The 26,700-nt window shown below is 49.3% G+C and overlaps 1 protein-coding gene across 1 annotated transcript; it reads right to left on the reverse strand.

Annotated features, from left to right (window-relative positions):
- Positions 1–3,871: 3,871 nt before the first annotated feature.
- Positions 3,872–26,700, reverse strand: KY (kyphoscoliosis peptidase). Its single transcript, XM_062499293.1, has 13 exons — positions 26,691–26,700; positions 20,760–20,933; positions 19,726–19,788; positions 17,664–17,726; positions 16,016–16,090; positions 15,839–15,871; positions 15,193–15,243; positions 14,005–14,087; positions 13,496–13,604; positions 10,754–10,871; positions 6,381–6,569; positions 5,629–5,819; positions 3,872–4,779 (listed from the first exon to the last, which is right to left on the reverse strand). The coding sequence occupies exons 2-13, from the start codon at positions 20,890–20,892 to the stop codon at positions 3,872–3,874; spliced, it is 2,016 nt and encodes a 671-aa protein (XP_062355277.1). The 5' UTR covers positions 20,893–20,933; positions 26,691–26,700.

Here is a 26,700-nt window from a genome sequence, read left to right on the forward strand (position 1 = left end):
GACAGTCCAGTGGAACTGCTGCGTCAAAATGCATCTGTGACCTCTTTTGGGGAAAATATTCAGTCTTTCCTCGAGGGAAGTAAATTGTTAATGAGTGAACAGGACTTATTTCCTGTGGACTTGTTTTATTTTGGGGTCTTTGCAGTTCTCCTGTGGCTGAGTCTTCACAGCCTTTGTACAGGCAAACCTTGGGATGAGGACATTCCATGTCCATAAGTTTCCTGTTCCTTTCCATCTGTGTCACCTTGTGTTAGAGCAGCTCAATTCTGTCAAGGAACAGGAATTCAAAAGCATCACATGTACACAGAGCCCAGCCATTGTGTCAGACAGGTGAGTTCAGCCAAGGGGATGCCTGGCTGCAGACTGGGGCTGCACTTGGGCATGCCCCTCTGCATCCTAGAATTTAGAAATGTTCCAATGCAAAAGTCCTTGTATTTTGGCTTTCTTGTGGAGTTCTTTGCACGTGGCTAAAACCTTCAAATCCATTCTGGATTCTCATTGTGCAGCCTTTGTAATGAGGTGCTGAACTGCCCTCAGCTGGGGCTGGACTGTGGTTGTGTTCTGCACAAAGTCAGCACTGGCCTTGCATCCTCTGCAGAGCTGTCCCTGGGTGGTTTTGGAACATCCAACCTATCTGTCCAGATCTCAAGTAAGGACTTGTTGGGCATGGGGCATTTTGATAAAATCTGTACAGCATAATACACCAAACTTTCCTCTTTGCAGATGAACCTATAGATGCACTGAGTGTGTGGTATGCCAGAACCCTTAGGGATTCCTCACAGCCTTCACTGAGGTCACCAATTTCATTTTTGAAAAGATAGCTTATAAATAGTATTGTATTTCCCGAAGATTCATTAACTTGGTTACTGAGTGTTGCATCATGCTGTTGGTGTTTTCAGAAGTTCAGGAGACATTTTGCCTTGTTTCTGATGTGCTCTTCCATATCCCTTCAGAGATATTTGGTAGTTCATGTTGGCAGAAGGGAAGAGCAAGACTGAAGATGATCCATTTGCTTAATTAGCAGCTATGGTCCTACGGTTTTATCAATTTCTAACACCTGTAATAAGCAGCTTCATTCAGGGAGTAGACTGAAAATTTGAACTAATGTCATCTAAAATAGCATCTGCAGCAGGGGAACTGCTGAGTTCCTTCCCTGTGTTGGTGTGTGTATGCTGTCTTTCCCACCTTCTCTCACTGCAGATGCCCTGAGATAACTGAGAAGTCTGTTCCAGAGCTTTTCTCCTGCTGTTGGAACCTTGGCTGTGCTGAAGAATGTGCATTTTTTATGAGGAGGAGGAGAAGGAGCCTTGTTTATCCTAGAGGGAGATGTCACAGCAAGTGCAGACTTCTGAGGTGCTTTTATCTGTGGCTGCAGGGTTTCTCAGGCATTCTCTGCTTTTGCAGTGTCAAACCTCCCTTGCAATGATCACCTGGCCCTGGAAACTTTATAATTAATGAAGCTGGACTGGGGGTTTTTGTCTTTGAACTTATGCCTTCGATAGCACTAAATAATTTCTTGCACACTTGCAGGGCAAAGCCAATGTTTGTTTTCTGTTTGAGACAAAAGCGTGGAACTTTATACCCAGCACTTCCTTTTGTACATCTATAGAGTGGGAAGCTGTGCAAGCTTCATCTGTCTTTAGTATGTTACAGATGTTCTGCTATGGGTGTGACTCTGCTTGGGGTCCCTCTTTACTTTGGGGGGTGAAAGAATCTGGGACTCTGTAGATGTGTGGAATTGCAGATGCTTGGGTTTTGCAGAGTTGGGTTGCAGGAACAGGGAATACTCCCTGGGGTTGTGCTAAGTAGGGGGCAATACTACATAAACTGTTTTGTCTACTCTCTCGGGGGTGTTTGTTCCCCCTGCCATCTTGAGGCAGAAGCAGAGCATGTGGGCTTAGAGAGAGGGCTTGTGGAAGTGAGTCTTTGAGACAAAGAGCAGGGACAGTGTTCACAGCAGTGTCAGCTGTGGAAAGGCTTTGTGCTCGTGTGTGTGTGTGTGTAAGTGAACATCAAATGTGTGGTTCCATGAAGGGTGCCTCTACTTTGGTATCCTTGACCCTGTTGAGTGGAATAAGTTGTTTTCTTTAGTCACTAAGCTCTCTGGGATGCTTCCTTATCCTGCCATTGTAAGAAGTGACGTATTTGACTGGATCAGCTTGACCTGTGAAATGAAAGTTATTGCAGTGTGTCCTCCTTGATCTGAAAAATGGGATCTGAGAAAAAAGAGCCCTTCTGCCAGGCACCAAAATAAACCAGGGCTGTCTGTACTGACAGACAATACCTGCTTTAGCCTTCAAGGTCCTTAGGCAAACAAAAGATCCCCGAGTCTGCCTCGCATCTGTGCTGCTCAGTCTGTGTTGATGCCCAGGGAGCGGGTGCCTGCTGGGCTCCACTGCTCATTAGTGTTCCTGCAGGGAGGAGCTGCTGCCACCAGTTTTTGAGGGCAAAGACACTGAGCTATTTAGGGGAGGACTTAAAACCTACTTTTATGTTGCATATGGAGCCTCTTGTTGCCAAGTATACAAAAAGACCCCGAAACTGTGCTCTCAGCTTACCTTGTAGTAAGCCCTGTTAGCTTACATGTTGTGTTTATGCTTGCAGCTCCTGTCTACAGCAGCCTGCATCCTCACAGAGAGTGCTGATCCCGGAATCCAGCTGCAGGTACTTAACCTGCTGAAATGGGAACTCAACCCTCCGTGCTGGGGTCAAAGAGTAACGTAGGAGTGAGCCCGCTACAGGTGGGCAGCCCTGTGAGTAATTCCTGCCACCAGTCACTGAGGAGGGAATGTAGGAATAACCCACCTCTTTTGTGTGGAAAATACAGCAGCTTTGGGAAGAGAATTCATATTGTTTGGTCAATGAAACAAAGTGCAAAAACATAACAAGTTTATTTTCAATTCAAGCTCAAACGTAATACCTCTTGGGTCGTGCTAATGCTCACAGGCATCTGAATCAGTTATGAAAATGTTGCTCCATCTCAGGATGTGCAGTTGTGGGATTCAGTAGAAGGCCCTCATTGCCTTGTGCATGGAAGCATTTTCCAAGAGTACAGCACCAAATGGTTTGTTACATTTGTTAGGATAATAATGTCACTCAGCCTGCTCTCCCTCTTAACCCCAATAGTTTATAGTTGCAGCATTGCATAGACAGGTTGGAGGAAGGAGTGATTTCTGAGAATTTTATTCTTATTTTACTGTAATTTTGGTTATGGAAAGACCCATATGCTTCAGATATAATTACAGCAGAAAAAGTGTCTACAATACTCTAATATAAAAAGGTAAAAATAATTGTGTTTATTGTATTTAAGAGTGAGTGTAAAAAGTATTTTTCTGATATTATTGGTATCTGTAAGACAGTGAAGTGCACAGGGAAACTTCATATTTCATCTTCTTCCTAACTCTCCTCTCTCCTCAGATGTATTTTGCGTTTTGATTGATTTAAATATCCTGAAGTCCCTCATGTCCAATGTTGTTGCTCAAAAACAGGGTGCACTTTCTTCATCCTGCCCCATAACTAGGTGAATTCTTGGAGTAGCCTTTGTAAGACTTTTCTTATGGTCCATAAATGGCACAGAATGCCCTGCGGACAGTCTGTTGTTTTCTTCCAGTATTTGTCTGGACAGCATTACTGAAATGGAGGCAAGGGATTTATCTCGTGTCTTCCACTGCTGCTCCTTCTGTAACAGGATTTTCTGCTTCCTTAGACATCTCTGAGCCTGCAGTCTGACAAAAGCCTTCAACTCTTGTCCTGCATTTGTTGAAAGAACAAATTTGGTTGAGAGAATGAGCAATCTCCTAAAGCTGTGCTGGTTTGGGGCACTTTGGGGAAGTTGGCTCATGCAGGTGAGTGAAAGAACAAGGAGTGGGTGTTACTGGGCCTCAACTTCATATTTGAGGACTTGTGAGTAGAAGGTGTGGTTTGCGTTCTCGTGCACCATCACAAACACCTCTCTGCACCCCGAGGTGCTGCAGGTTCCCTCCCAGACACCCTTGTTCTGGGTGAGAGGGTAGATGTTCTCAGCCTGGACCAGCACCTTGGCAATGCCGTGCATTTTGAGTCTGAACTGGACATTGCGGTTGGCTGGCAACAGGCCCGAGAGCGGCTCCAGGATCTCGTAGTCTTGCAGCCACTTGCTGTAGCTCTGGGGAAAGGCTGGCCACTTCACCTCCATGTTCAGGCACCTGATGAGGTAGTTGAAGGTGTAGTCGTAATTACCAGGATCCGACTTCTTCTTGGAGTAGATTTGGAGGACGAAGCTCCCTGCGTGAGGGAGCTGGACCTTCAGCTCGATCTGGTTCCTGCGCTGGATCTGCAGCACGTGCTGCCTGCCCATGTCCTCGGCGTGGCTGCTGCCGTCGGTGTGCAGCAAAGTCAGGATGCTGATGTCCTTGCTCAGGTTGAAGGTGAAGGAGCAGCGCCCGTCGTTGGTGTGCAGGATGGGCTCCCTGTGTGACGGCTGCAGGAAGCCGTGGCACTCTGAGAACCAGCTGGGCCCCACGGGCTGGCGCAGGTCCTTGGGGAAGCACATGGCCTTGTCCACCGACTCGCACTCTACCACGTACTCCACCACGCACTTGTAGACATCATCCGAAGCCTCAGCCTTGGAGGGCTTGGCAAAGATCTCCAGCTTGTGGCTCCCTGTCTTCTGTGGGTAGATATCCAGCTTCATTCCGTGTTTTTCCAAAGTCATCAAACCGTGTTCTTGTGCTCCTTTCAGCTTAAACGTAAATAACATGTTGGAACGGCAGTCCACAGATATAGAGGCTTTTCCATTTACTGGGAAATGCAAAAGAAAAGAGGCTGCAATAGGAGTGTCAGAACAGATTTTGCATGTACCTGCTGTTCTGGGAAGGCTAATCTGGCCAAATAAGTTGCTGTTTCTCTAGAAGTACAACCAAGAGCTGCAACTGGCAGGTCATAGCTTGTCAGCTGTCTGCTTAGACCAGTGCTCTTCAGAAAGAATGAGAGTGGCCTTTGTCTGGGAGATGTGCATTTATCCTGTTCTGATGTGCCCTGACATGGAGCTGTGGTCTGACAGAATGTGAAAGCCTGTGTGAAATACAACTGAAAGTACCATCAGGCCAGATTGGATGGGGTTCGGGGCAACTTGGTCTAGTAGCAGGTGTCCCTGCCCATGGTGGGGGTTTGGAATGAGATGGGCTTTAAGTCCCCTTCCAACTCAAACCATTATGGAATTCTATAATTCTGTTATCATGAAGGGCTGAATTAGAGGTGATTAGACCCAGTTGCCAACCCATTAGCTGCTCCCAGGAGCTTCAAAGTGCAGGAACTCCCCAGTATGTAGATGTGAGATTAATCTACCTCCCTGTGAGCCTGTTCCCAAACAGCTTGAAGTCTTCATTACGTCCTAAAATGTTGATGGCCATAAGTTTTAATTTTGTTCTTGGCATTCACAAATGCCAAGTTAAATTCCTGCAGCTCTTGGAAAATCCAAGGGAGAGGGTCTCAAATGTGGGCCTTGTTCAATTGCGGCCCCTGAATGGTTTTAAATTAAAAGAGCTGCTGGACTCACTCAGGTTGTTCAGTATTGCCTGGAGAGGTGCACAGTGGTGTGTGTTGGATGAGGGATGCATGAGGGAAGGAGCTCCACGGCTTCTCCCTTACCTGTTTGGATGATGGGAGTCTCTGGGTGTGTGGCCAGCAGCCCCAGCATGTAGAAGTTGCTGCTGTGCAGCATGTTGTTCTCAAACTCCTTCAGCGTCAGTGTGGGCTTAAGAAGCTGCCAGTTACTGTTATCTGGGAAGTGATTGTTAATGAACAGGGCTGGGTGAGTCAGAAAGTAAAACTCATTGTACCTGGAGAAAGGAGAAATTAGGGAAAAGGAATAATTACAAATAGTGAATTCTTCCCCCGCACGGTGGTGGTGGTTTCAGCAGGAGGATGTTGGAGTGGTTTGAGTTGCTGAGAAACTGAGATCCGTGGGTTTGAAATTCCCCAGGCAGAGAAGAAACCTGAGCTTTGGTCTTCTGTTTCCAGGGTAAATGCTGAGCTTTGGGATAAATCCTGGATATTCGCACTATTCCCTTGCACCCACAGGCTCCAGGACAAAGAGGGAGGAACTGGGTATTGACTGCAATCAATTCACAAAAGCTGTGACTCGAGTGCCACAGGCTATTGCCTAAACTGAAGATGTGACAAGCAAACCCAGTTGGCTTTTAGCAGTTTGTGACTTGCTGCTCAGGGCTACTATCTCTCTACACGCTATGCTCCATGCCTTGTATGGGTACCCTGGGTACCTTGCTCATGGCTTTGGGTCTTCCTGTGGCACCAAATGTGTCTGTGGGTTTGCCAATCCTATCAGCTTTCCTTCTGCCTTTGTGGAGGGTTTATGTACTAAGATAGAGGGTGTTCTTTACCTGTAGGTGAACTTGGTGAAGGAATCATCCACAGAACCGCTCCCCCAGGTGCTGTCCAGTAAGTGCCACCTTCCCTCAAGGTAGACAGCATTCCAGGCATGGTCAGAGTCCCCTGTGAAGGTCTGCCCTGTCTTGTACCCGTGTCCCTTGGCGTGTCCTGAGAGCTTCTTGCACTGTATCCCTGCAAGACTGAAAAGAAATGATAAGCTGCAGCAGGAGAGTTCTGTTTTAAACCTGTCAGGTACTTCTGGGGAAGGAGAAAAGGTGATGATGCCTGAGGTGTTGGGTGGGGCTGTTTTTTTTGTAGTCTTTGCACAGAGGCTGCTGGAGGAAGGGCCTTTTCTCTCCCAATTTTGCATATTCTCTGTCTTTTTGCCTGATGCACCATCAATTCAGCACTGTTAGAGGATGACAAGATAAAGTGTGCTTAATTGCTCTCTGTCTTGTTACTCAGTGGAATCCCTTTGCTGCTGTCCACAATTAGCCCATGTAATTATAAATTAAAAGCACAGGCTGTTCTCTCCCCGTGACAGTGGGCCTGGTGTTTGACACCAGCTAAGGTATCTGGGACCTCATGGGATTTTGGATGCTGATTTAGTTTCCTGAAAGAATGAGCTTGTGCTTGCCCAGGATAGAAATGATTAAATAGTCTCTTTCTAAAAACGTGATGAATACCTGCGTGGATGTGTAAATAAGATTTAAATAAGCACTGTGTTAATAAGCTCTCTCCTGATGGATTCTAACATTGGCATCTTATTTCACCATTAATCTAAAATTGCTTCACTTGGAGTGTTGTCTTTTGTGTAGGACAGCATTGACATTTTTCTTCTTCATTGAGGAGTGTGTTAAATGGAACAACTACCTTAAGCAATAAAGTGTGCAGGCTTCCAGAGTGAGATTGTCTGCATAATGTGGGTTTAGCTCAGGAGAAAAGTGATATTTATGGGGAAGATAATTAGCATGGTTGTTAAGAAGTCGAGGCCTGATAACAGATACTGGCTGGCAATTGGCAGTGCAGTGGAGCTTGTAGTGAGGGCTGCTTTTTCCAGGGCGAGGGTGCTGGTTTCCAGGGGAGGTGGGCACTTCAGCAAAGGAGGGGATGGAGCAGTGATAGCGGGCACTGCCTGTTCCACAAGTATCCAGAGCAAACAGGCCAGGCTGGAAGGAATGCCACGGAGAAACCTGGTACTGCAGGTGGTCTGGAAAGCCCTTGCCAGCCCACAGGTCCCTGTGAGTGAATTCTAACGTGGAGTTGGGCAGTAAATCTGGAACAACTCCACTGACAAGACTGGTGAGAGCTTGGATTTGCATGATGTAATTGAGACTAGGAGCTGGCCTGGGAGCTTTAGTGAAGATTTGATCCTAGGAGTTTCAAGGAGCTAAGTACCAAATTCCCACTAATTTCATGGGGATTGGTGTCTAATCCTTCCAGGCTTCTCTAGACATTCTTGTTAGCTGGGATATTCAGAGGGAACATTAAGGGACAACTTCTGCTCTCACGGTACTCTCAATTACACTGAACATTGGCAAAGCAGCAAGAAGAGTTTGTGCTTGGATGTGTTCTAAGTTCTCAAAATAAAGACCAGAGCATTTAAACTGGTCTCTCTAGTAATGGAGAGACAAAAATCCACGAAGCAATTCTGTATTGGGGAAAAGGGTGCTCATTTCTCTCATGTCAATGACTTCATACTGATAAATTAAGCAGGCAGAGAGAAGATTGGGAAGATCTCCAGAACTGGTTGAAGTGACAGTGTGAGGTTGAAGATGACCTAGATACAAAATGGACTGGAAGAACTGAATTAAGAAACAGTTGGCAACGTTTGCTTGGTGCAGCAAAGAGATTAAACACAAAGGTGCTTTTCTGCCTCAAAAACAGTAGGAAATTCTCTTACTACAGGCATCACTGGAATTCAATGGCATCTTCTTCCCTTTGATTTTAGGTTGACTTTGATCATTTCAACTAAAAAAGGAGCAAATCTGGCTTCTCCAGAAGGAGACAGAATGGTTTATGCTTGTGGTAGGTAGGTGTATGCCTCTGTGCCTGAAAAGAAGGAAAACTACTGCCTGCAGGAAATGGGAGAAGCAAGAGGATGTGAAAGCTGGAATATTTACAGACTGGTTAGGAAGAAGGAATAGCTAGCTAACTGGTCAGATCCCCTTCAGGCAGTGAGGCCAGCTTTGCTCCCAGAGCTGCTGAAACCTCTCCTGGGAAAATAATTATTGTGCCTTCATCACTAACCCTGGTGAGTGAGTGTCTCCCTAATTCCAGGCTGCGAGGTTTGCCCTAAATTGGATTCATGAATTTGCACTGCTTCATTCAGCCATGCTACCTCGAGTCTGCTTGTCAGCTGAGGAGCCAGTTCTTGATAAGTGCTGCTGAAATATTGGTCAGGAACCTGTGTTTACATTCTTTGCTATCACACCTGATGTTTGGAAAGTGATGCCTTATGGCCAGCTTCCCACTGTCTGTGCCCACCTTTCCTCTGTGACAGGAATCTCAGCTAATGGGAGGAAGTCTGGCTGCCAAAGCTGTGGTCAGAGGTGACAGTGTTGTGTCTGCAACAGGAATTGTTCCCTCTGGCACTGAGACAAGTAGGACTCAATCAACATCAGTTGTTGCCTTCAGCAGGACTTTTGGGGCGACTCCTGGTAACTGGCAAATTGGTTTGTTTGTTCAAGTTCCCTCACAGGAGCTAGGGAAAAAAAGCACGTTCGAACACCTTTTACTCCCCAAAACCTGGCTCTGAAAAGTCTTTCTATAAGATGAACACTCTTTGCCTCCTGCCTTTCTGCTTAGACTCAGTGTGAGAGCAGCACAGAGCAGAGGGACAAGGGATGAGGAGATCTCTGTGCAAGAAAGGAGTGTTGTCTTTAAGTACAGTTTTTTACAACAGGAGCTAAACATTTTGCTAATATTTGACAATATAATAGTCTTGATGACTGGGAGGTTTCCTGAATCACATAGTGATTAATCAGCCTGGAACTGAGGAATTGCGAGTAAATCAACAGAGCCTTTAAATAGTCAGAGATATCCTTGGAAAGATTAATGCTTTTAATGAACTAAGCATATGCTTTTTAATGAACAGATGCAAATTTCCCCCTTCTAACTGCTAATAACTGTTTCATAGGATGCAGCTATAAATGCATAGTTCACCATCCTATTTCTTTACTCTTTAGAAAACAAGAGCCAGTGTCATAGAATGGTTTGGGTTGGAATGGACCAAATGTATGTTGTGGGATATGTTGTTGGGTGGAAGCATTTACCACTTCAGCATCTGGCACAGTATGCTGGGGTTTTTTTAATCTCTCCTTTTCCCTGTAGATTTTGTCTGTTCCATGTTGAAAACCTCAAATCCTTTTGCATGGCATGGAAAGCCAGTTACTTACACGTGCTATTAATAACTAGCCTGTGATTTTTCCAAGGGAATTGGGATTTTTTTCCAAGGGAAGCCGCTTCCTGGGAGGGCCATCTTGCAAGCCCACCCCCTTAGGATTACTTTAGGAAGTCCCTTCCAATCTCCTGCCCCTGAGTAATCAGGTCCAGTTTTCTCCTTCTGGGCAACCTTTCTGCCTAAGGCTGATCCCCAAAACTCCAAGAACCTTCATTGCTTTCCTTGCTGTGGATTTTGGTGGTTCTCCTTGCCTTAGAAACTGGGACTGGGGCTGCATCGCTGTGCTCCCTACCAAGGAAGGGGCTGCCTCTGAGAAATGGCTTTGTGACTGTAAAGCCCTGCTCTGTGAGAAAGTTTAGGTGACTCATCCCCAGTGAAGTCTACGAGATTTTGTTGGCAGAAGAAAGGATTTTAGTCATTAAATGCCAATGGTAGCTACAAAATGGGAGTTGCAGTATTGACCTCAACAGTGCTGCACCTTGAGGTTGGACACAGAACAGAGTGGTAAGTGCCAGGCAGTGTCCCTGGTGTGTTCCTGGAGGGGATGGGGCATCTCCAGAGGGTTTAGGGGAAGTTCCTTCTGGGACTCTGCCTACCACATGCAAGGGAGCAGGTTGGACACATCACTCCTTGTTCAAGTCTTGCAATGCTTTTAACCTTCACATCCAGATACCCCAAGGAAAATCCTACTTCTTCTAATCAAATTATCTCCATGTTTTCATCTGCCATTATGTTAATGCAATGCGAAGCTCAGCAGATGGCACCAAGTAAATTATGCTGGGGAGGGGGGGGAGGGAGTGGAGGAGAGAGCAAAATTGACCTTTCTAGGACTTGCTGTTTTTCCACAGCATGGCTGGAAAGCTAAAGTTCCACGTCCTGCTTAAAGTCACATCAGTCAATGCAAAGGCAGACAGGATAGGCACGGAGATGACAAAGAATGCTAACTCTCCCCGGCATTGAATGTTTCTGAACTTAATTTACCTGCACATATGTTCAAAGAGCTCAGCATAGCCCTCACAAATGCTCTTGCCCATCTGAAACACATCTCTGGGCTTGCTCGACAGCTGGCTTTTGTTGTGGTAGCCCACGACGTCGTATTCTGGGGGAAGGAACACAGACAAAAGTTCATCCAAAAGCCTGAGGCAATGGGACCGAGGGGCAGCAGGACAACGCTTGGGTAGCTTGAGCAGAAGGGAACGAGCCATGGCTGTGCTGGGGAGGGTGGCCCAGACACTGCTGGGGCACAGGGACAGCTCTGTCCCTCATCACCTTGTGCTCTAAGTTTGGCCTGGGGTTCCGCAGTTGAATCCAATTGGGAGGAAAACTTTGACATTTGGACAAAATGTGAGTCCTCAAAAATTGCCCTCAGGTGGAGGATCGACAATCTGAGGAGCTCCCAGTATAAACCAGAGCACACTGCATTAGAAGGAGTAGGATTGGTACTACCTCAAAAGAAACTGCTGAGGCTTTTGTACTCTTTACAAGCAATTTATATTAAAAATGCTTGACAAGGAGCTTGTTGGGAAACACTTGAAGTGGTTTGCTGCAAGTGAGTCACAGAATTGTAGAATAGTTTGGGTTGGAAGGGGCATTAAGGTTAATCCCATTCCATTCCCCTGCCAGGGGCAGAAACACCTTCCGTTAGACCAGGTTGCTCCAAGCCCTGTCCAGTCTGGTCATATCAATACCTGGAAGTTCAGGGAATCTTGATTTGTTGGAATGAGTACACAACAGCAGCACAGCAGGACTCCTTCAGACAGAGCTTGTGGAACTGGTCTGGGAAGGTTAATTCAATACCACCAACCTTGGCCCTGTCCATAACCTCCTTCTTAAAATACAGATGTATTTTTCTGACAAAGCTCTCAGGAATGCTGCATCAGCTGGTTCCCCCTCCCCTTGGTGCTGGGGCAGAGAAAGAAAGGCAGCAGCAGGCTGTGTGTGTGCTTTGATGAAATGCTGCCACTGCTCATGATTTATCCAAGGGGCTTGGCTGATGCCTCCTCGGCGTTGGCTCCAGGCACTGGGGAAGGCTGGCTGCTCCACCCTGGCTGTTCACTGACCACCAGCAAAGTTACAGGGCACTTGGAGGGGTGCTGGCTCCATGGGCCCTTCTATTTGTGCCACAAATGACCGCTAAAATAATTATTTCCCTTAGTGCTGATGCTGCATGGGCATAGCAGCACCTCACAGGCCGGAATTGAACAGGGTGGGAAGAGATGCCCAGAGAGTAGTGTTCTCACATAAAGTCCATCCAAGGAAGGAGTTTATGTTATCAGTGCAATTCCAGGATAAATACATTGCATTTTTGCCTGCAGATTTAAATTCCCCACTCTGTTTCTCTTCTGTGTGTGTACATAGGGGTCAGTCTGACAGGAAGGAATGAGAAGCAGGGCCAAGGTGGTGTAAAAGATTTTGCGAGGAGATCCCAGCATAGCTGATAAGGCCAGAGACATCCCCTGGGTGTTGAGGACTATGGACTGACTCCAACCAAGCCTGGCCCAGGTAGTGTGGGCTGAAATGGGTTAACAGGGGAAAGACAGATAACCAGTGCTGGGTGAGTCAAAGCCTGGGCTTCAGGACATGCACTGGAATCAGCACTCTCCATATTTCAGGGCAAGACTAAAGTAGTTTGAGACTGACCGAACCATGCTAACCCTGTTGTTGCTGATCTCAGTGGGTGTGAGATGAGGCCAGTGCTGCCCAAACTGCTCTTTTCCCCTCCACCACTTGGCCTGCACTGCAGCAGTGCCCCATTAGGATGTGTAGGTGAAGGAAAGGACAGGTCTGCCACTCTGTCCCCAAGACTTAACGGGAAAGAAACATTTTTGCTTATGTTATGCAAAATGCCATCATGTTGCATATGCAGTTTCCCCCCATCAAGGCACTGGGGTAGCAAGAAGCCCTCTCTCAGATGGGAGAGGCTACTAGTGCTGCCTTCTCCTCCTCTACCCATCTCCTGGTTATTGTGTAACTCAGGCTTGGGACTGAGTAGGAAAGGGCAGGGGAACCTGAGTAGTTGCAGCTCCCTGGAGGGTTGAGAAGGTGCAGGTACAGGCAGGAACTGCAATCTTACAGGTAGGTGCCAGTGTGAGACACGGGGCTGGGCAAGGAAGCTGGATGGTTTCTGGTGGTACCTGTGTGACACTGGGGCCCTCCCGGAGCAAAGGCGCTAGCATCAGACTGTGCTGGAGGAGGTGTACTGGGCTATGGGAACTTGGCATGGGCATGGAGATCAAACTTAGAATGGTTTGAGTGGGAGGGGACCTTAAATATAATCTCATTCCAACCTGCCTGCCCTGGGCAGGGACACCTTCCACTAGACCAGGTTTCTTCTGAAATCTGGATCATCTGCTCCCTGTTCACCCCCTCAGAAGTGGACTCTGGTGGTGTTGGGTGGCTCTGGCGGTGACAAGCAGGCCCTTGGTGTTGGGCAGCCTGGCTTTTGCTCTGGCTCTTGGATGGTAGGGACCTGTCTGGTCACACCTCAAATGGAGTTACAGGTTAATCATGTACAAACCTTGTGGGGCCTGGCAGTGCGAGGAGAAGGACTGGGAAACAGAAGTGGTGAGAGACCCACTGGATGCATTTCTGGATAAAAACCTCCAGAAAGCCTTCATTCCACTTCCCACATGGAAATAACCCAAAAATACAGAGGAAACTGCCATGGCAGTGGGACAAGAGTGACAGTGGCAGCCTTATCTTCAGTTGGAGACCTCAGCCTACCTATGTGATGGCATATCCACATCCATATGGCTCGGACCTTCTCCAGGTCAGTCCGGGCTTGTTTCAGCAGGGCTTTGACCAGTTCCTCCACGCTGTTCTTGACGTTCACCTGTGTGTATGGAGGAAGCATTGCAAGGTCATGGTGAGGAAAACCCTGTGGTGGATCTCCTGTCCTCCTCATCCTTTGTTCTTCTGGAACCAGTGGGACCCCACCTGCCAGAGACTGCTCTGCCTCCAGGTTCCTTAAAAACAGAGCCACAGTGCTGCAGGTCCATGTATTTTTGGTTATAGTTCTACACATATATTTATATATAGAGAGAAAGAGAGAGGGAAAAAAAGTAGGATTTCTTTACTAATGGTTAAAGAAAAAAGGTTTTTCACTTGTTTGGGAGATTCTAATGCCAATGCCCCATCGCTCAGCCTAAGTTGGTGTTGGTGCTGGGAACCAGGTTCATGGAAAGTTACTGCAGGGGAGATGGGAGGAGGACAGAGGCAAAAGCAAGACTTACTTTTAATGCGTAGTCATCCAGCTTCTTAAATTGCTCCAAATCTACTGGCATGGATTTCAAAGAGGATTTGTCCCATGGATATACTGGGAAAAAACGAGTTGTCATTGTTTTGGGAAGGGAGGGAGTGTTTTTCCTGGCAGTATGGTGGAACAAGGGAACAGAGCTCCTGCCTGGCCCATGAAGACATCCCTCAGCGGGTGCTTAGGGAGCAGAGGACAAGAGGGCACCCGCAGGAGGTCCCTGCCAGCTGCATAGAAAGCAGGAGCCATCCTGTCTAGACTGCTAGGATTTGTGCAGTGCTGGAGTGTGAGCTGCCCCTGCAACTTTGGCACTGCATAATAGCATGGAAAATCCTGGGATACTGTATGGAGGGACAGGAGAACTATGCAGAAGTATCAGGGAAAATCTCTACTGTGCAAGCCTTAGAAAACACATGACTTCTAAAAAAAAAACCCCAGCAATAAAGGGCTGTGTTTCTCTAGGAGTTTTGCATGGTAAAGGGCCACAATTGTGCCAGAATTCAGGCCCATGAGGAGTGTAACACTGGGAGCAGTTGGACTGAATCTGCTGTGCCTACGCTCTGCATCTTTGCAGGTTCTGAGCTCCTGGTTCTACTCGGTGTGAACAAAGGGTAAATAACTTGCTCTAATTAACCAGATAACTGACTTTTTTTTAATAGTCTTGGAATGAGCTGACACTGCTGTCTCCCATCAGCGAGCCATGGGGAATGGATGGACGTATCCCTGTGTCGGGCAGGCACCTGTCTGCCAAAATCAGCATGTAGGCACACAGCACCTATTTTTTAACGTGCTGATTTGTTTATCTGTATTTTCCCTGAAAAGAGGTTGTACATGACCTAAAGAGAGAGAAACTGGATTTACACATTTAAAGGTTCCCACTCTCTGCATCTCTGTAAATTACTTTTTGTCTTTTTGGTAGGGGTATGGTCTTTTTATTTAAATGTGGTTATCAGGTTTTGTCTTTTCCAGGTTATATCTGCAGAGGGTCTGTGCAGGAACGGGATGCACAGTACCTGGGACAAGTCCTGTGCATTGTGCCTGTTTGCCTTCCCTGGGTAGGGAGCCTCGGGTAGGGGTTGGGCACTGGGGACAAAAGGCACTCCCCTCTGCCATCCCAATGAACAGGGGCTCGGGAAGATGAACGCTACTCGTGCTAATGGATAGTTACCGTGGAGGTCCTTTGCTCCCGGTGGTGGTGGGGCCTCAGTCTTCTGGAAACCTGCGAAGCAGAGAAGGGAGAGGGAGGGAGAAGAAAAAGGAAAAAAGGAAAGGAAAAGGGAGGAAAAAAGACAGCTAGGAATAAATTATCGTGGAGAGCAGGATTGGGTGGAAAAAGCTGGAATTGAGGTTCTTCTTTGCCCATTTGGACATGGATGCCAGGACCCTATGGAGTGTGCTCTGCATCTCTTCCCTGCCATCCCTCAGAGCCCACATTCCCCAGCAGACAGGCATCTCCTGTTCTAGCCCGAGGATTGGGAACATCAAACCCCAGCTCACCACTGCCAAACCTCTCCAGGCATGGAAGAAAGGAGTGCTGAGCTCCAGAGCTGTTGGATAACCATGGTGGGAGCTCTGTGGCAGCTGGGGGATTGCAGAGGGACACTGGAGTGTCACTACCCACCTTATCCCGGGGCCAGAGGAGGAGACACCCACGCCCCAAGAGCAGAAGGATTTTGCTCCTCAAGCCCCAGTCACGGGCAGGTCCAGCAGCACATGCCCTTTAGCAGCCTCCCCATGGGAGGAATGTCTTCTCCTGGGAGCAGCCTCCCAAGGGAGGGAGAGCTTGGAGACACTGTGATTGAGCAGAGCCTCACCTTTGTTGTAGTGTCCTCTCAGCCTCTGGGAACCTGCAACAAGCCAGGCAGGGTTAGTGGGATCCCCTGAGCCCTGCTGGGCTCCCTGGCTGCAGCATCCCCTGGAGCTCCCTGGCTCTGGTGAAGGGAAGGGAGGATGGGCTGAGCGTCTGCCAGGGTTTAAAGCTGGGGCTGTACCTTTGCCCAAGGAGAGTCTCTTGATGAGTTGGGGGCTGGTATCCTCGTGGTGAATCTCCACTGTCACTTGTGTTCCTGCAAGAAACAATGATAAACTCCCTAAAAAGGGAAAACTAACCAGGATATGGTGGAGAGGGCAGGAGTGCCTGCCGAGGCAGCTCTTAACTTTGGACAAAGCAGCAGCTCTGGTGATAGCCGAGGTTTATCACCATATTAAAGAGCTCTTGATGGAGCTACAGCAAGCAGAGAATCAATGTCTTCCATTGATTTTTCTTGGAATTAAACAGAGAAAGGCTTGAAGTGAAAAGGGTTGGACTTGTGATACTAAAATGTCTGGCAAAGGCCATTGCCTGTAAGAGGCAACATCCTGGAGGAGCCAGCTGTGGTCCAGGCATGCCCTGATACTCCAGAAAAACCTCTCCTGGAAACCCAGTCTCTGGTCTTTAAAGTTTCAGAGAGAGAAATACCAGAAAAAGAGTGAGGGAAAATCTTATAGAAACTACCTGAACTTTCTGACAGAGACTGCATTTTTTGGCAGGTATTTCAGAAGTGTTTGCAGCTCTGAGGTTCCCTGGAGGAGCTCCATGTGCTGCTGGGCTTCTCTTTTGGATCAGGCAGAAGTTACTCAGGAGACTGAAGGTCAAGATGTTAATGCACCTGAGGGCTGCCATCCACTCATACCTCCCATACGTTTATCAAGAGCCTCATGACATTTGGGGTTTTCCTTTCAAGTCAGCTCTTGGAACTGGCTGATTAGGTGGGAATCTGCATTTCCATCACAGAATAAGTTTTTCTGCAGCATTTACCCTTAAAAAAGTGAAATTTCTCCTGTGATTATGCAGAGATACAATGGCCTTTAAGCCTCAAAACCAGAAAGCAAGAATTACTGTATAAGCTGTAAAAGCCTGAATCTTAGAGCTTGAGTCCAATGCTAGGATGGTTACCAGGGTGTCAGAACAGACCTGGCTGGTGTATTTTGTCAGTTTATTCAAAGATAAAATGAAATTGTTTCTCAAGGAGAAGACTTTATGCAAATGGTTTGATTTCCTTAAACTTTATTTTTTTTCAGGGGTCCTTTTTTATTGTTCAAGATTATTTTTACTTTGCTTTTTTTGTGGGTTTTCTCCCCAGCTTTCACTTTCTAAGTTTCCCCCCATAAATTAAGATTCCTTGTTTTTAAGAAACAAACTTATTGGTGATGGATGCCTTCTGCTGATGAGTTTAAAAGGCATTTAACAAATGAAAAAAGTAATTCCACAGGAATTTTTCAATGTGCTACATCATTGCTTTAAAAACTGATGGTACGAAATGGTTGCTGGTGCTTTTATGATCTTTTATTTAATTATTCCTGATCGAGATATCCTTCATAAAGAATCATAGAATGGTTTGGGTTGGAAGGTACCTTAAAGATTCTCTTGCTCCAACTCCCTGCCACTGGACCAGGTTGCTTCAAGCTCAGAAAAGCACTTGCTGCTCTCCTTGTGTTTTGTGACCAGACAAGCCCTTGGCCAACAGATGCTTCGAGGGGCAGCTGCCCCAGGGTGGGATATTTTCTCTCTTTTGGGATGTTCTGAGGTTATTTTATTGGAGAAAAAGCTTGTTGGGAGCTCAGTGAAGCCCTGCTCTTGTCTCTTGGGTCACCACTTACCTTTGTCAGGGCCCAAAATGAGGGGTGGTGTCTGCTCACGGGGATCTGTGGGGCCACACTGGCCTGGGGGCACAAAGGGGAAATCTCAGTGCCTTGGAGAGAGCCAAACAGTCAGCAAGGATGGGATTAAATCAGCCCTGCTCAGCAGTGAGGCAAGGAAGGACTCAGGAAGATCAACCCTGTTCTTCAGATTCAAAGCTCAGTTGTTCGTGGTCGGGGTGCCTGACCCCTTTCCAGAAGGATGCTCCAGCCCAGCCTGCTGCTGCTCAGGATGGGGATGCTTGGACCAGGGGGTGTTTGGAGAAGGGGGCGGGGAGAGAAGGGCAGTGCTGGGGGCTTGGAGGTGAAGTGGGAACTTCGGTGTGGTTGTCAGCAACTCATCCTGCTTCTCACCTCTCCCTTCTGGGAGACCCTGGCTGTCTTGCACCTCGAGTCGTCAGGGCAGAGGGAGGTGTGGGCAGCACTCGACATGCCCAGGGTTCACACAGAGGGAAGCAGCACAAGTCTGTGCCCTGGGGAGAGAGAAAATGCCAGGGGACACCGAGCCCAGGCTCTGGTGGCTGTTAGCCAGGGTGATCTCTTGCTCTTTTTCAGAGTGTCCTGGGATCCCCATCCCACCAGCCACCAGAAGCCAGGGGGCAGCCTGGATCTCACAGCTTGTCCAAGTCCATTTGTGTTGTGTGGCCGTGACAAGGACCAGTCCCCAGAGCGACAGGATCTTGTGGAGTGGGGCCACAGCCTCTTTGACTCAGCGGGGCTCCGGATTATAAAAGTTTGAAAATATTGTGGCAGCACCAGGGGTGTCAGAGGTCTCATAAGGGACAGTAACACGGCTGGTGAAAGGGCAATTCATTAACCCTTGTGATGCCAGAGGAGCCAAAGATTTGCTTGCTCCTCTGGTGTCTGAATTCCCCCCTCCCAGGGGCTTAAATTGTGCTTAAGGTAGAGCTGAAAGGGAAGGATTCCCATGTGCATACTAAACACCTCTGCCATTAATTCAGGGTGGGAAATGATCAATACCAGCCTCTTACTCACTCATAGAGGAAGCTGACTCTGCAGCTCTGGTTGCAGAACCTCTTGAGCATGACAGAGGGAGAGAACGCAGGGTATTTATCTGCTTCCTGGAGTGGAGGCTTTTGTTATTTGCATTGTAAAACAAGCCCCAAAGTAGTGTCTTGCCATTTAATATTGTTTGCTCCCAGACTGTGTGCAGCCTCCAGCCACCACTGATTACAGAGGGACTTGGATCAGGGCTGCTGCCAGGCATCCTGCTGGGAGCAGCTGTGGCTTTTGCACACTGCTATTGCTTGACCTGTGGAAGCAAAGCTTCTCCTTGGTGTAACAAAAATCCACTGTCTGGTTCCATCAGAATTACCTGTGTCTTGCTCTACCCTTGCCCCTGCCTTTCTCTGCTTAGGCTGCCAGGAAAGCAAGCAGGATGGTTTGAGTCCCTTCCCCGGGAGCTGCTCCATAGTTCTGGGGTCGCCTCCTCAGATGTTCCTCCTCAACTATTTTGGGGCAGAAGGCTGGGAATTGGCAGTGAAACATTGAGGACTAGAATCTACATCATTCCTGGTCAGCAATCCCACCTGCCTTGTGCTCAGCCTCTGAGGGGGGAAGAAAGGACTAGTGGAGAGATGGTTGAAAAGGTTCTTTGCATCCTCCAGATCCTACTTAAAGCTGTGTGAGTGCTGGGGAAGTCTCTGGAAGCTCTAGCTGCAACCTGAGAATTGAGGGCACTGAATTTCCCTTGCCATCAGCTGGCTGTGAAATGTAAGAGCTCCATGCACTTGTAATCTGACCGAGCTCCATGGCAGGAGAATCCCTGCAGATGGATGTGTGGGAGCTCGGCAATGCCATCCCTGTGCATCCTGTCCATGGGGCAGGGAGAGCATGGAGGGAGGGGATGCTTCCCAGGGCCCTCCATGTGCCTTCACTGGAGCCCCTGAATGCACTGGAAAGGGATGGGTTTTGTGAAGCACATTTATGCTCAAGAAGCACAGCTTGGGGCTTTGGGTTATGTGTTGGGGTTGGTTTCTCACAGAGGGAGAGGGTGACGTACCGTTCAGGTCTGTGCCCTGAGGTGGCTGTGATCTGCTGTTTCCATTGCCATCACCCTCCAAACCTGTAAGACAGAAATGGGAGATTGGCAGGGTCCTCCTGGACTGAAGTGTTGGCGCTGCCTGAAGGCCAAGCACCCCAAACCCTTTCATGCAGCCCATTATCCCAGCTGATGCCAGGTGCCATCAGGATCCACCTTTTGTCTCATCTACAGCCTTGGCTTGCAGTTCTTGTTGCTTAAGAATGGAATACCAGGGGGCAGAAAGTGCAATAGTGCAGGCCTAAGCTGCTTTGATAGGATTTGCTCTTATTTGAGCAGGTGCTGGATGCCGTGCTTGATGGAGCATGGACACAGCTCTGCCTATACCTGTTACCCTGGGACGGGTTGTCTGAAAATTCAGCTTCTCTCCCAGCTTTTAGAATAGGAATACTCATCCTCCCCCCTTTTCTTCTGTAGGGAGTCTTCCCTGGCAGAGCACAGCTGTAGCTTTTTGGAAGACCCTCTGCGGGACAGGGAGCTGGGCCAGGGACACTGTCCCAAACTGTAGCTATAAATGGCTCAGGACAGTGAGCCTCAGAGACAAAGCCTGGGCACGCTGCAAACAAAACAGTTCTGCTCCTGTACTCCAGGGCAGTGAACGCTGGCCTGGGGTAAAACTGCCGAGCCCTCTCCCTGTTCCCCTTGCACAACTCAGAGGGCCCGTGGGGGCACCTCGGGGCCAGCGCGGGACACAGCAAGCTGCAAACACAGCTCTCGGATTAGTGTCCCTGCATGTCCCCGCTCGTGCACCCGGGACTGCACGCACTGGAGCTGGGCAGGGCGCAGCTCGGAGCATGGATCTAGCAAGGCTCTGCTGCACCAGCGGAGACAGGCTGGGCTTCTACACCAAAGTTGGCGTTTTGGAGTTTGGCAGCACGTGTGCAAAGAGGAGAAAGAGGAGAGGACGCCCGAATCCTGCTCCAAAGCTGCTGCTTGTCTTCTCCGCGTGCAGCTGCAGCCCTGCCCTCCCTCGCCCGGTGCAGGCGCGATGTTACCTGCGCCTCGGCCGCCTTCCGTCTGCCCCTCTCGCTGCCCCTTCTCCTTGCTCGCTGCCTCCTCGGGGCGCACAATAAGCAGCAAATTGATGGTGACTGCACTGGCATCTGTCTTAAAGTCCATGGTACCCATCAGCGCGTGGCCGGGGCGCCGGTGCTGCCGCCGAGCCGCCGCTGCGCCCAGCAGCCGCGAGTGCTGCCCAGCCTTGGCAAGGCGAGAGCGCTCCCGCCCAGCGCAGCCCCGGCCCTGCCAGCTGCACCATCAGGGCTCTGCCAAAGCCGACCCTAATGAAGAGGTTACAAGTCACCTTTGAAAGGAAATCGCAGGAGGGATCCGTTTCCTAATGCAGAGGAAGGAGCTGCGTTTTCGGGCGGGGGGGTCTGGTTTCAGAGCGTGCCCCCGGCTCCCTCCCCTCTCTCTGCCCTTTTCAGCTTAAAGCACTTGTCTACACTCAAATCCACCAGCACCACTGTTCGCTGGGGGGGATTCGCTTCTCGGCACTGGCACAAATCCTTAAAAGGCTTTCTCTTTGGATCCTGTCCCCCGACAGAACTCAAAGGATGCTTAGGAGCGTAAATAATATTAACTGCTGCAGGAGGAGGGCAGCGGTGGGGAGAAGGGGCTGGAAAGGGGACACGAACCTTTGAAGCGGGGAGGATCGGTTTCTTCAGGACTGTCTATAGTGAAAAGGAACAGCAGAGAAGGGAATTGCAGGCTTCAATTCCGACTGTCCCAAAGGATCCAAAAAAACCCACCTCTCTGCCCCATCAGCCCATGAGCCCGGCTGTCTGGGGTAGCTGGACACGGCTGATCAAAAAGGAAAGCCCTGCAAATCCCCGGCTTTCTAGTAACTGTCCCAGCCCACAAAACGGGGGACATGAAGGGTTACAGTGCGGGTTAGACAGGCTCAGCTGGTCCCTGCAGCTCGCAGAAGGGGCTGGCAGGGACACGCGTTCTAATTTTACCACTGGCCCCTGTCCCGGCCGTGCTGCCAGCCCCCGCCTTGGCCGGGGGTCCCGGGGGAGCGGCAGCACCTGTGGGCTGAAGGGCTCTCCGGCAGCCTTGGGAAAGGTTGTGGGAGGCACCCGCTGGCAGAGAGGGGGTTCCGGAGCTTGGCATGGGCAGTGTGACTTTTCGTGGGTGCTGCTGGTGCTTTTCAGGCAGGAGTGTAAGAACACTGGGCTCTTCTGCCTGCAGGTGGAGAAATTTGTTGTCCTGGATCCATGGGCAGGAACTGGTACTACTACTGGTGCTAGGTTACTCTGTTTGGAGACAGGGTTTTCCCATGGATCTCTATATAAAACCCGTCCTCTCCCAATCTCCTGCCCCTTTTCTGTTCCTCAGCCCCCTTCCAGAGCACGGACAGCTGATACGCCCCCATGGTCGCCTGCAAATCCAGCCCTAAGCAGCTCTTCAGCATATCCAGAAATAGCGTGTGTGGCCGCAGGGAACCTGCATCCATCCAGCTCTGCTGGTGCACCATGGTACAGTCCTGAGCCTCCCGTGCCCCCCTGGATGGTGCCACAGCATTCTTGCCAAGGCAGGAGCACCAGGGATGGCGTGTGCCTGTAACCCCCAGCAATACAGCCAGAGTCCCGTGCCAGGATGGACGACACTGTTGTTGGGGCCCAGGTTTTGCTCTTTAGTTCATGCATTAGAGGATTTTTTGTTTCAGAGGGTCCCTTGAATTTTCGTTTCAGGGTTCAGCTCTGGCTGTGAGGAGCTGGCTGCAGGTGGTTAAACCTGGTGAGGAGGAGGAGGATGGGAAGAAAGGAAAGCCAGATGCACGCTGAGCCATGCTGGACTCCGCCAAGCAGATTTCCAAGCCATCTGGGGCTTGCCCATCTCCATTTCAGGTCCCTGAGATTTATGGCTGGAGTGAGTTTCTAATCACAGTTTCACCATCTGCCTGCTGGCCTTTAGCACCCTCCTGTCACCTGTCACTGAGCCCCACAGCTCCTGCCTGGTCTGGAGCACCCTTTCCTCCCCGGCCACCCACCTGGTGCAGCCCTTGTTCCTGCTGTCCCTCCTCCCTCATGTCCCAAGTGGGACAGTCTGCTCTCCTGAGCTATTCATTGGCACAGCTGAATCCTAAGCCTGAATGACCCAGGTCCTGCACCAAAATCTTCTCCAACCCTCTTCACTCTGCTCCTGCCTCCCACCCGCAGGGATCTCCCTGCATGTCCCAGCCTCACTGCTCCTCCAGATCTGCTCTTGTCCTCGTTCCCCTCCAGCTCCAGAGAGGATGTGATGGCTTGCATCTGGGGATGTTGGCCAGTTCCAGTGGTGCAGTCCAGGCCATGCTGGGACCTGAGCTGACCTCGGTGTGGACACTCTGGTGGAGAGCTGATGTTGAGCTCAGATGTTTCTTCCCTGGCAGCTCTGAGCTGGAGCCTCTGCAGCTGAGCACGTGGAGGTTGCTGTCTTGGGGGCTGCTGGCACTGCCCTCCCTGCTCGGCTGTACACATCACTGGATCTTCCTTTTCTCTCTCTCAGTGATGAGGTGGCTGCTTCTGGCCTGGCTGCCCAGGGGCTGAGCACCCCTGGATTCCCTCCTGCACCAGCTTCACTTGTGTCATGCCACAGAGTGTTTCCAGCACACTGAAATAACCTACAGGGGGCTCCTGCTTTCCTAGAAATGCCAGTCTTCAGGGAGAAGGTAGCTGGGTTTGAAAGGCTCTTTTGCATTTTCCTTTCTCCTGTTTTATCCTCTATTTTTTTCCTGGAGAGGGGAAAGGGAAGGTTTCTGATGGTGATCTGTGGCATGTGCCATGATGAAGGCAGAGGCTGTGCCTGAGGTAGGTGCTGCTGCCTCCCATGCAGCAGTGAGCCCTCCTGCTCCATGAGTTTTCCATGGAAAACAGGAACCTCCTCATTGGCCTGAGATAAGGACATAACCAGTGACATCTGCACACAGGACAAGGTATTTTTGAAGCTAAAAATATTTACATTTTGAGGAGGGAAATGAGAAAGCCTTTTATGCCATGTTGATTATAAAATAAAGGCAGCCCATTGGATTTGCTGCAGGATTTCAAATGCTCACCAAGGTCCCAGGGAAAAGAATTAATGACCAGAGAGAAAAAGCTGCTGTCAGAGTGCTATGATTACATGTATCTACCACATGGCTGGCGTTTCTTGGGAGGGAATCTGGGGGAGAGAGAGAGAGAGTATGAATGCAGAGCAAGAATTAGGTTATTTGAATCCCATTGGGTGGAAAGGGAAATTGCAGGCTGTGTTCCTGGGAAAGGGTTTTGATTCCTGTGCAGGTGTTCTGCCTTCACAAAGGTCCATAAAGGCTCTAGCAGAAGGTGTGTTGGGAAGGTATTCTACCTCTGCTTGTCAATGGGAGGCTGCTGGGAATCTTTGTCCTGCCAGGGCCATGGGTGAGGGTGTCTAAATATTTTTCCAAGACCATTGTAGATGCCTGCATTGGAAGAAGTGCTGGGGCTACCCTTCTCCTTGGTGTGATGACCTGCTCTGGCTGTCCACCATGGGGCACATGTTACACTCTGGTGTTTCAGTGCCTTCTCTACTGTCTGGAGAGAAAGCCTGGGCCTGTAACTCATTGGAGGTAACACCGAAGTCATCTAAAGGTGAATGCCCCTTAATGTAATATGGAACTAACACATCCTGAAAACCCCTTTGATTGATGGCTGATACTCATTATTTGAAACTTTTCCTTTCATTTGTTACTCCTCATGTCACAAAAAAGTGTCCCTGTTTTTGCCAGCTGTGCTGTCCATGAAGCAGTTCCAGTGTCACCTCTGAGCTGCAGAGCCTTCCTGCAGGAGTTGCTCCCTGTTGCTGCTCCTCCTCCTCTGAGCCCTGTAAGATCTGCTGTGTCCCTTTTGAGACGGGAGACCAAGGCCAGCCACGCTTCATGTGCAGATGTGTCAGTGGCTCCTGTCCTGTTCTCCATGCCCTCCCTGCCCAAGCCATCCCAGCCTTAGGCTGGCTTTGTTCACCAAACAGGACCTGGGTGCTTTCACTGCACTCTCCACCCAGACTCCCAAGATCCCTCTCCTCCTCAGAATGTCTCATTATCCTGTGTGAGTTTGCAGATATATTTAAGCCCGGGGTTTGTTTTGTTTTGTTTTCCAGCCATTATTTTGTATTTGCAGACATTGAATCTCAGCTCTCCTTTCCTTTCCCAGCTGCAAATGAGCAGGGATGCATCCATGGTGGATAACCCAATACAGCTGCACTCTGGCGAGTTTTGATCTGCACTCCTGGCCTCCCTGTCCTTTCTCCCTCCCTGCCCTTATTCTGCTGCCGGCGTTTTCCCAGCCCAGGCTGCTCAGATGCCTCATTCTGCAGTTCTGCTGTGTCAGCAGCTGTGCTTTATGATTTAAGACGGCAGCAGAACTTTCCACTGAACTATAAGCCTATGTATTCAGTTTCCTGGTATCCACACAAGCTAACTGATGGCAGGGGCAGCCCTGCCAGGGAGGTCAAGGACATGTTCAGATATTAGGGAGACAATGAGGGCTGTATCAGAACTGAGTCAATGCCGTGACTCTGAGAGGCACAGCAGGAGTGATGCTTTGGAGGCGAATTCTGCCTCCTGTGGGCAAATACCTGTCCACAGGTGGGCAATCCTCTGGCAGGAGAACCTGCATTCTGAGTGGGATTGTTGGGGATAAAAGGCAAGCCCGGCTGCTCCCTGGCTCATAACACAGCCCAGCAGTCCCTCCATGAGGAACCTGGAGACACCCTCCCTGAGCAGAGTTGAGAGAACAGCTGTGTAATGAGCGGGGTGTGGCTCGGGGTGTGCTGCAGCTCAGTGCTCCGGGAGAGAACTGCAAGTATTTCTGCTGGTTTTTTTATACTCTCCTTTTCTTCAGTGACAAAAGACATTGCTGTGGCCATTACTGCTCTTTGTTCCTCCAAGAACAAGCTCTCGAAGCAGCTGGGTACTCAGCAGGTGTTTTGCTATGGTTTCTTAAAACCAAAAAATACCACATGGATGCCCCGGGGCAGAGACTTGCGGGAGTGGCCGTGTGTCCTTGGGCACCTCGGGTGGCGCTGGCATAGAGCTCCTCCTTCCCTGGCAGCTGGATGGGGCTCTGCCTGCGGCCCCTGTCCCCAGCACTGCCCCTGTCCCCAGCACTGCCCCTGTCCCCAACACTGCTGGAAGCAGGTAGAAAGAAGGGGGCTGCTGGCAGGACTTCAGCCACCAAAGGCTGCCAGGCTCTCCAGAACGGTCCTGACTTGTCTGTCCGAGCACAGATCACTGACCTCACGCCTGTTGCTTGGCTTGGGGTTTGCTGCTGGCCTTTCTGGATGATGAGAGTTGTCCTGGCCAGGCTGCGTGCAGTCATTAGACATTAATCCTTGTATAATCTTCCAATAACTCATCCTTTGAAGGCAGTAGGGGCCTGTGTGACCCTGCAGAGGGTTTAAGGTTATTTTGCTAAGGTGTCCTGGTAACCTGAATTATCTCTTGGGGATGTGCTTTATTGTCAAGCCTCCCCACAAAGCTGCCCCCTGACACGTGGGGGTGACATGTGACATCAAATACATCCACGATGGGCAGATGAAAAAACGTAGAAGAAGAAATGAAGGGGGAGAGGAAAATACACTCTATTTCCTTTTACCAGCATTAAAGGTGAAGGAGGCTTGTCCCCCAGAGCAGATTGGCTTTCTGGACATACTCCTCATCCAAAATTCTGGCTCTTGTTTTGTGCAAGACTGGGGGAGATTGTATAGCTGTTCTTTCCAGGAATCCCCCAGAATACCCAGACAGAGTTATTTTTTTCCCTGGAAGGCTATTTTTGGTTTATTCAGGAGGGACCCTTGCCCCTTCTAATTAAACAAGCAGCATGGCATATCCTGGGAGATGCAGAACGTACTTTTTCTTTTTCTTTTTTTTTTTTCTTTTTTTTTTTTTTTGCATTTTATCAACATCTCTCTGCTGTTGGGATAAGCACAGCCCTTCTT

Source organism: Cinclus cinclus, chromosome 10 (genome assembly GCF_963662255.1).
Source record: "Cinclus cinclus chromosome 10, bCinCin1.1, whole genome shotgun sequence".
NCBI classification, from domain to species: Eukaryota; Metazoa; Chordata; class Aves; order Passeriformes; family Cinclidae; genus Cinclus; species Cinclus cinclus.

What these genes read in the sequence shown, in the direction of transcription:
- KY (XM_062499293.1), bottom strand. Translation starts at nt 20,892, where the DNA reads ATGGGTACCATGGACTTTAAGACAGATGCCAGTGCAGTCACCATCAAT. An exon ending in CTCTTTGAACATATGTGCAG is followed by an intron (nt 6,570 to 10,753) that starts GTAAATTAAGTT and finishes ATTTCTTTTCAG; the next exon opens with TCTTGCAGGGATACAGTGCA. An exon ending in GACTCCCATCATCCAAACAG is followed by an intron (nt 4,780 to 5,628) that starts GTAAGGGAGAAG and finishes TGCATTTCCCAG; the next exon opens with TAAATGGAAAAGCCTCTATA.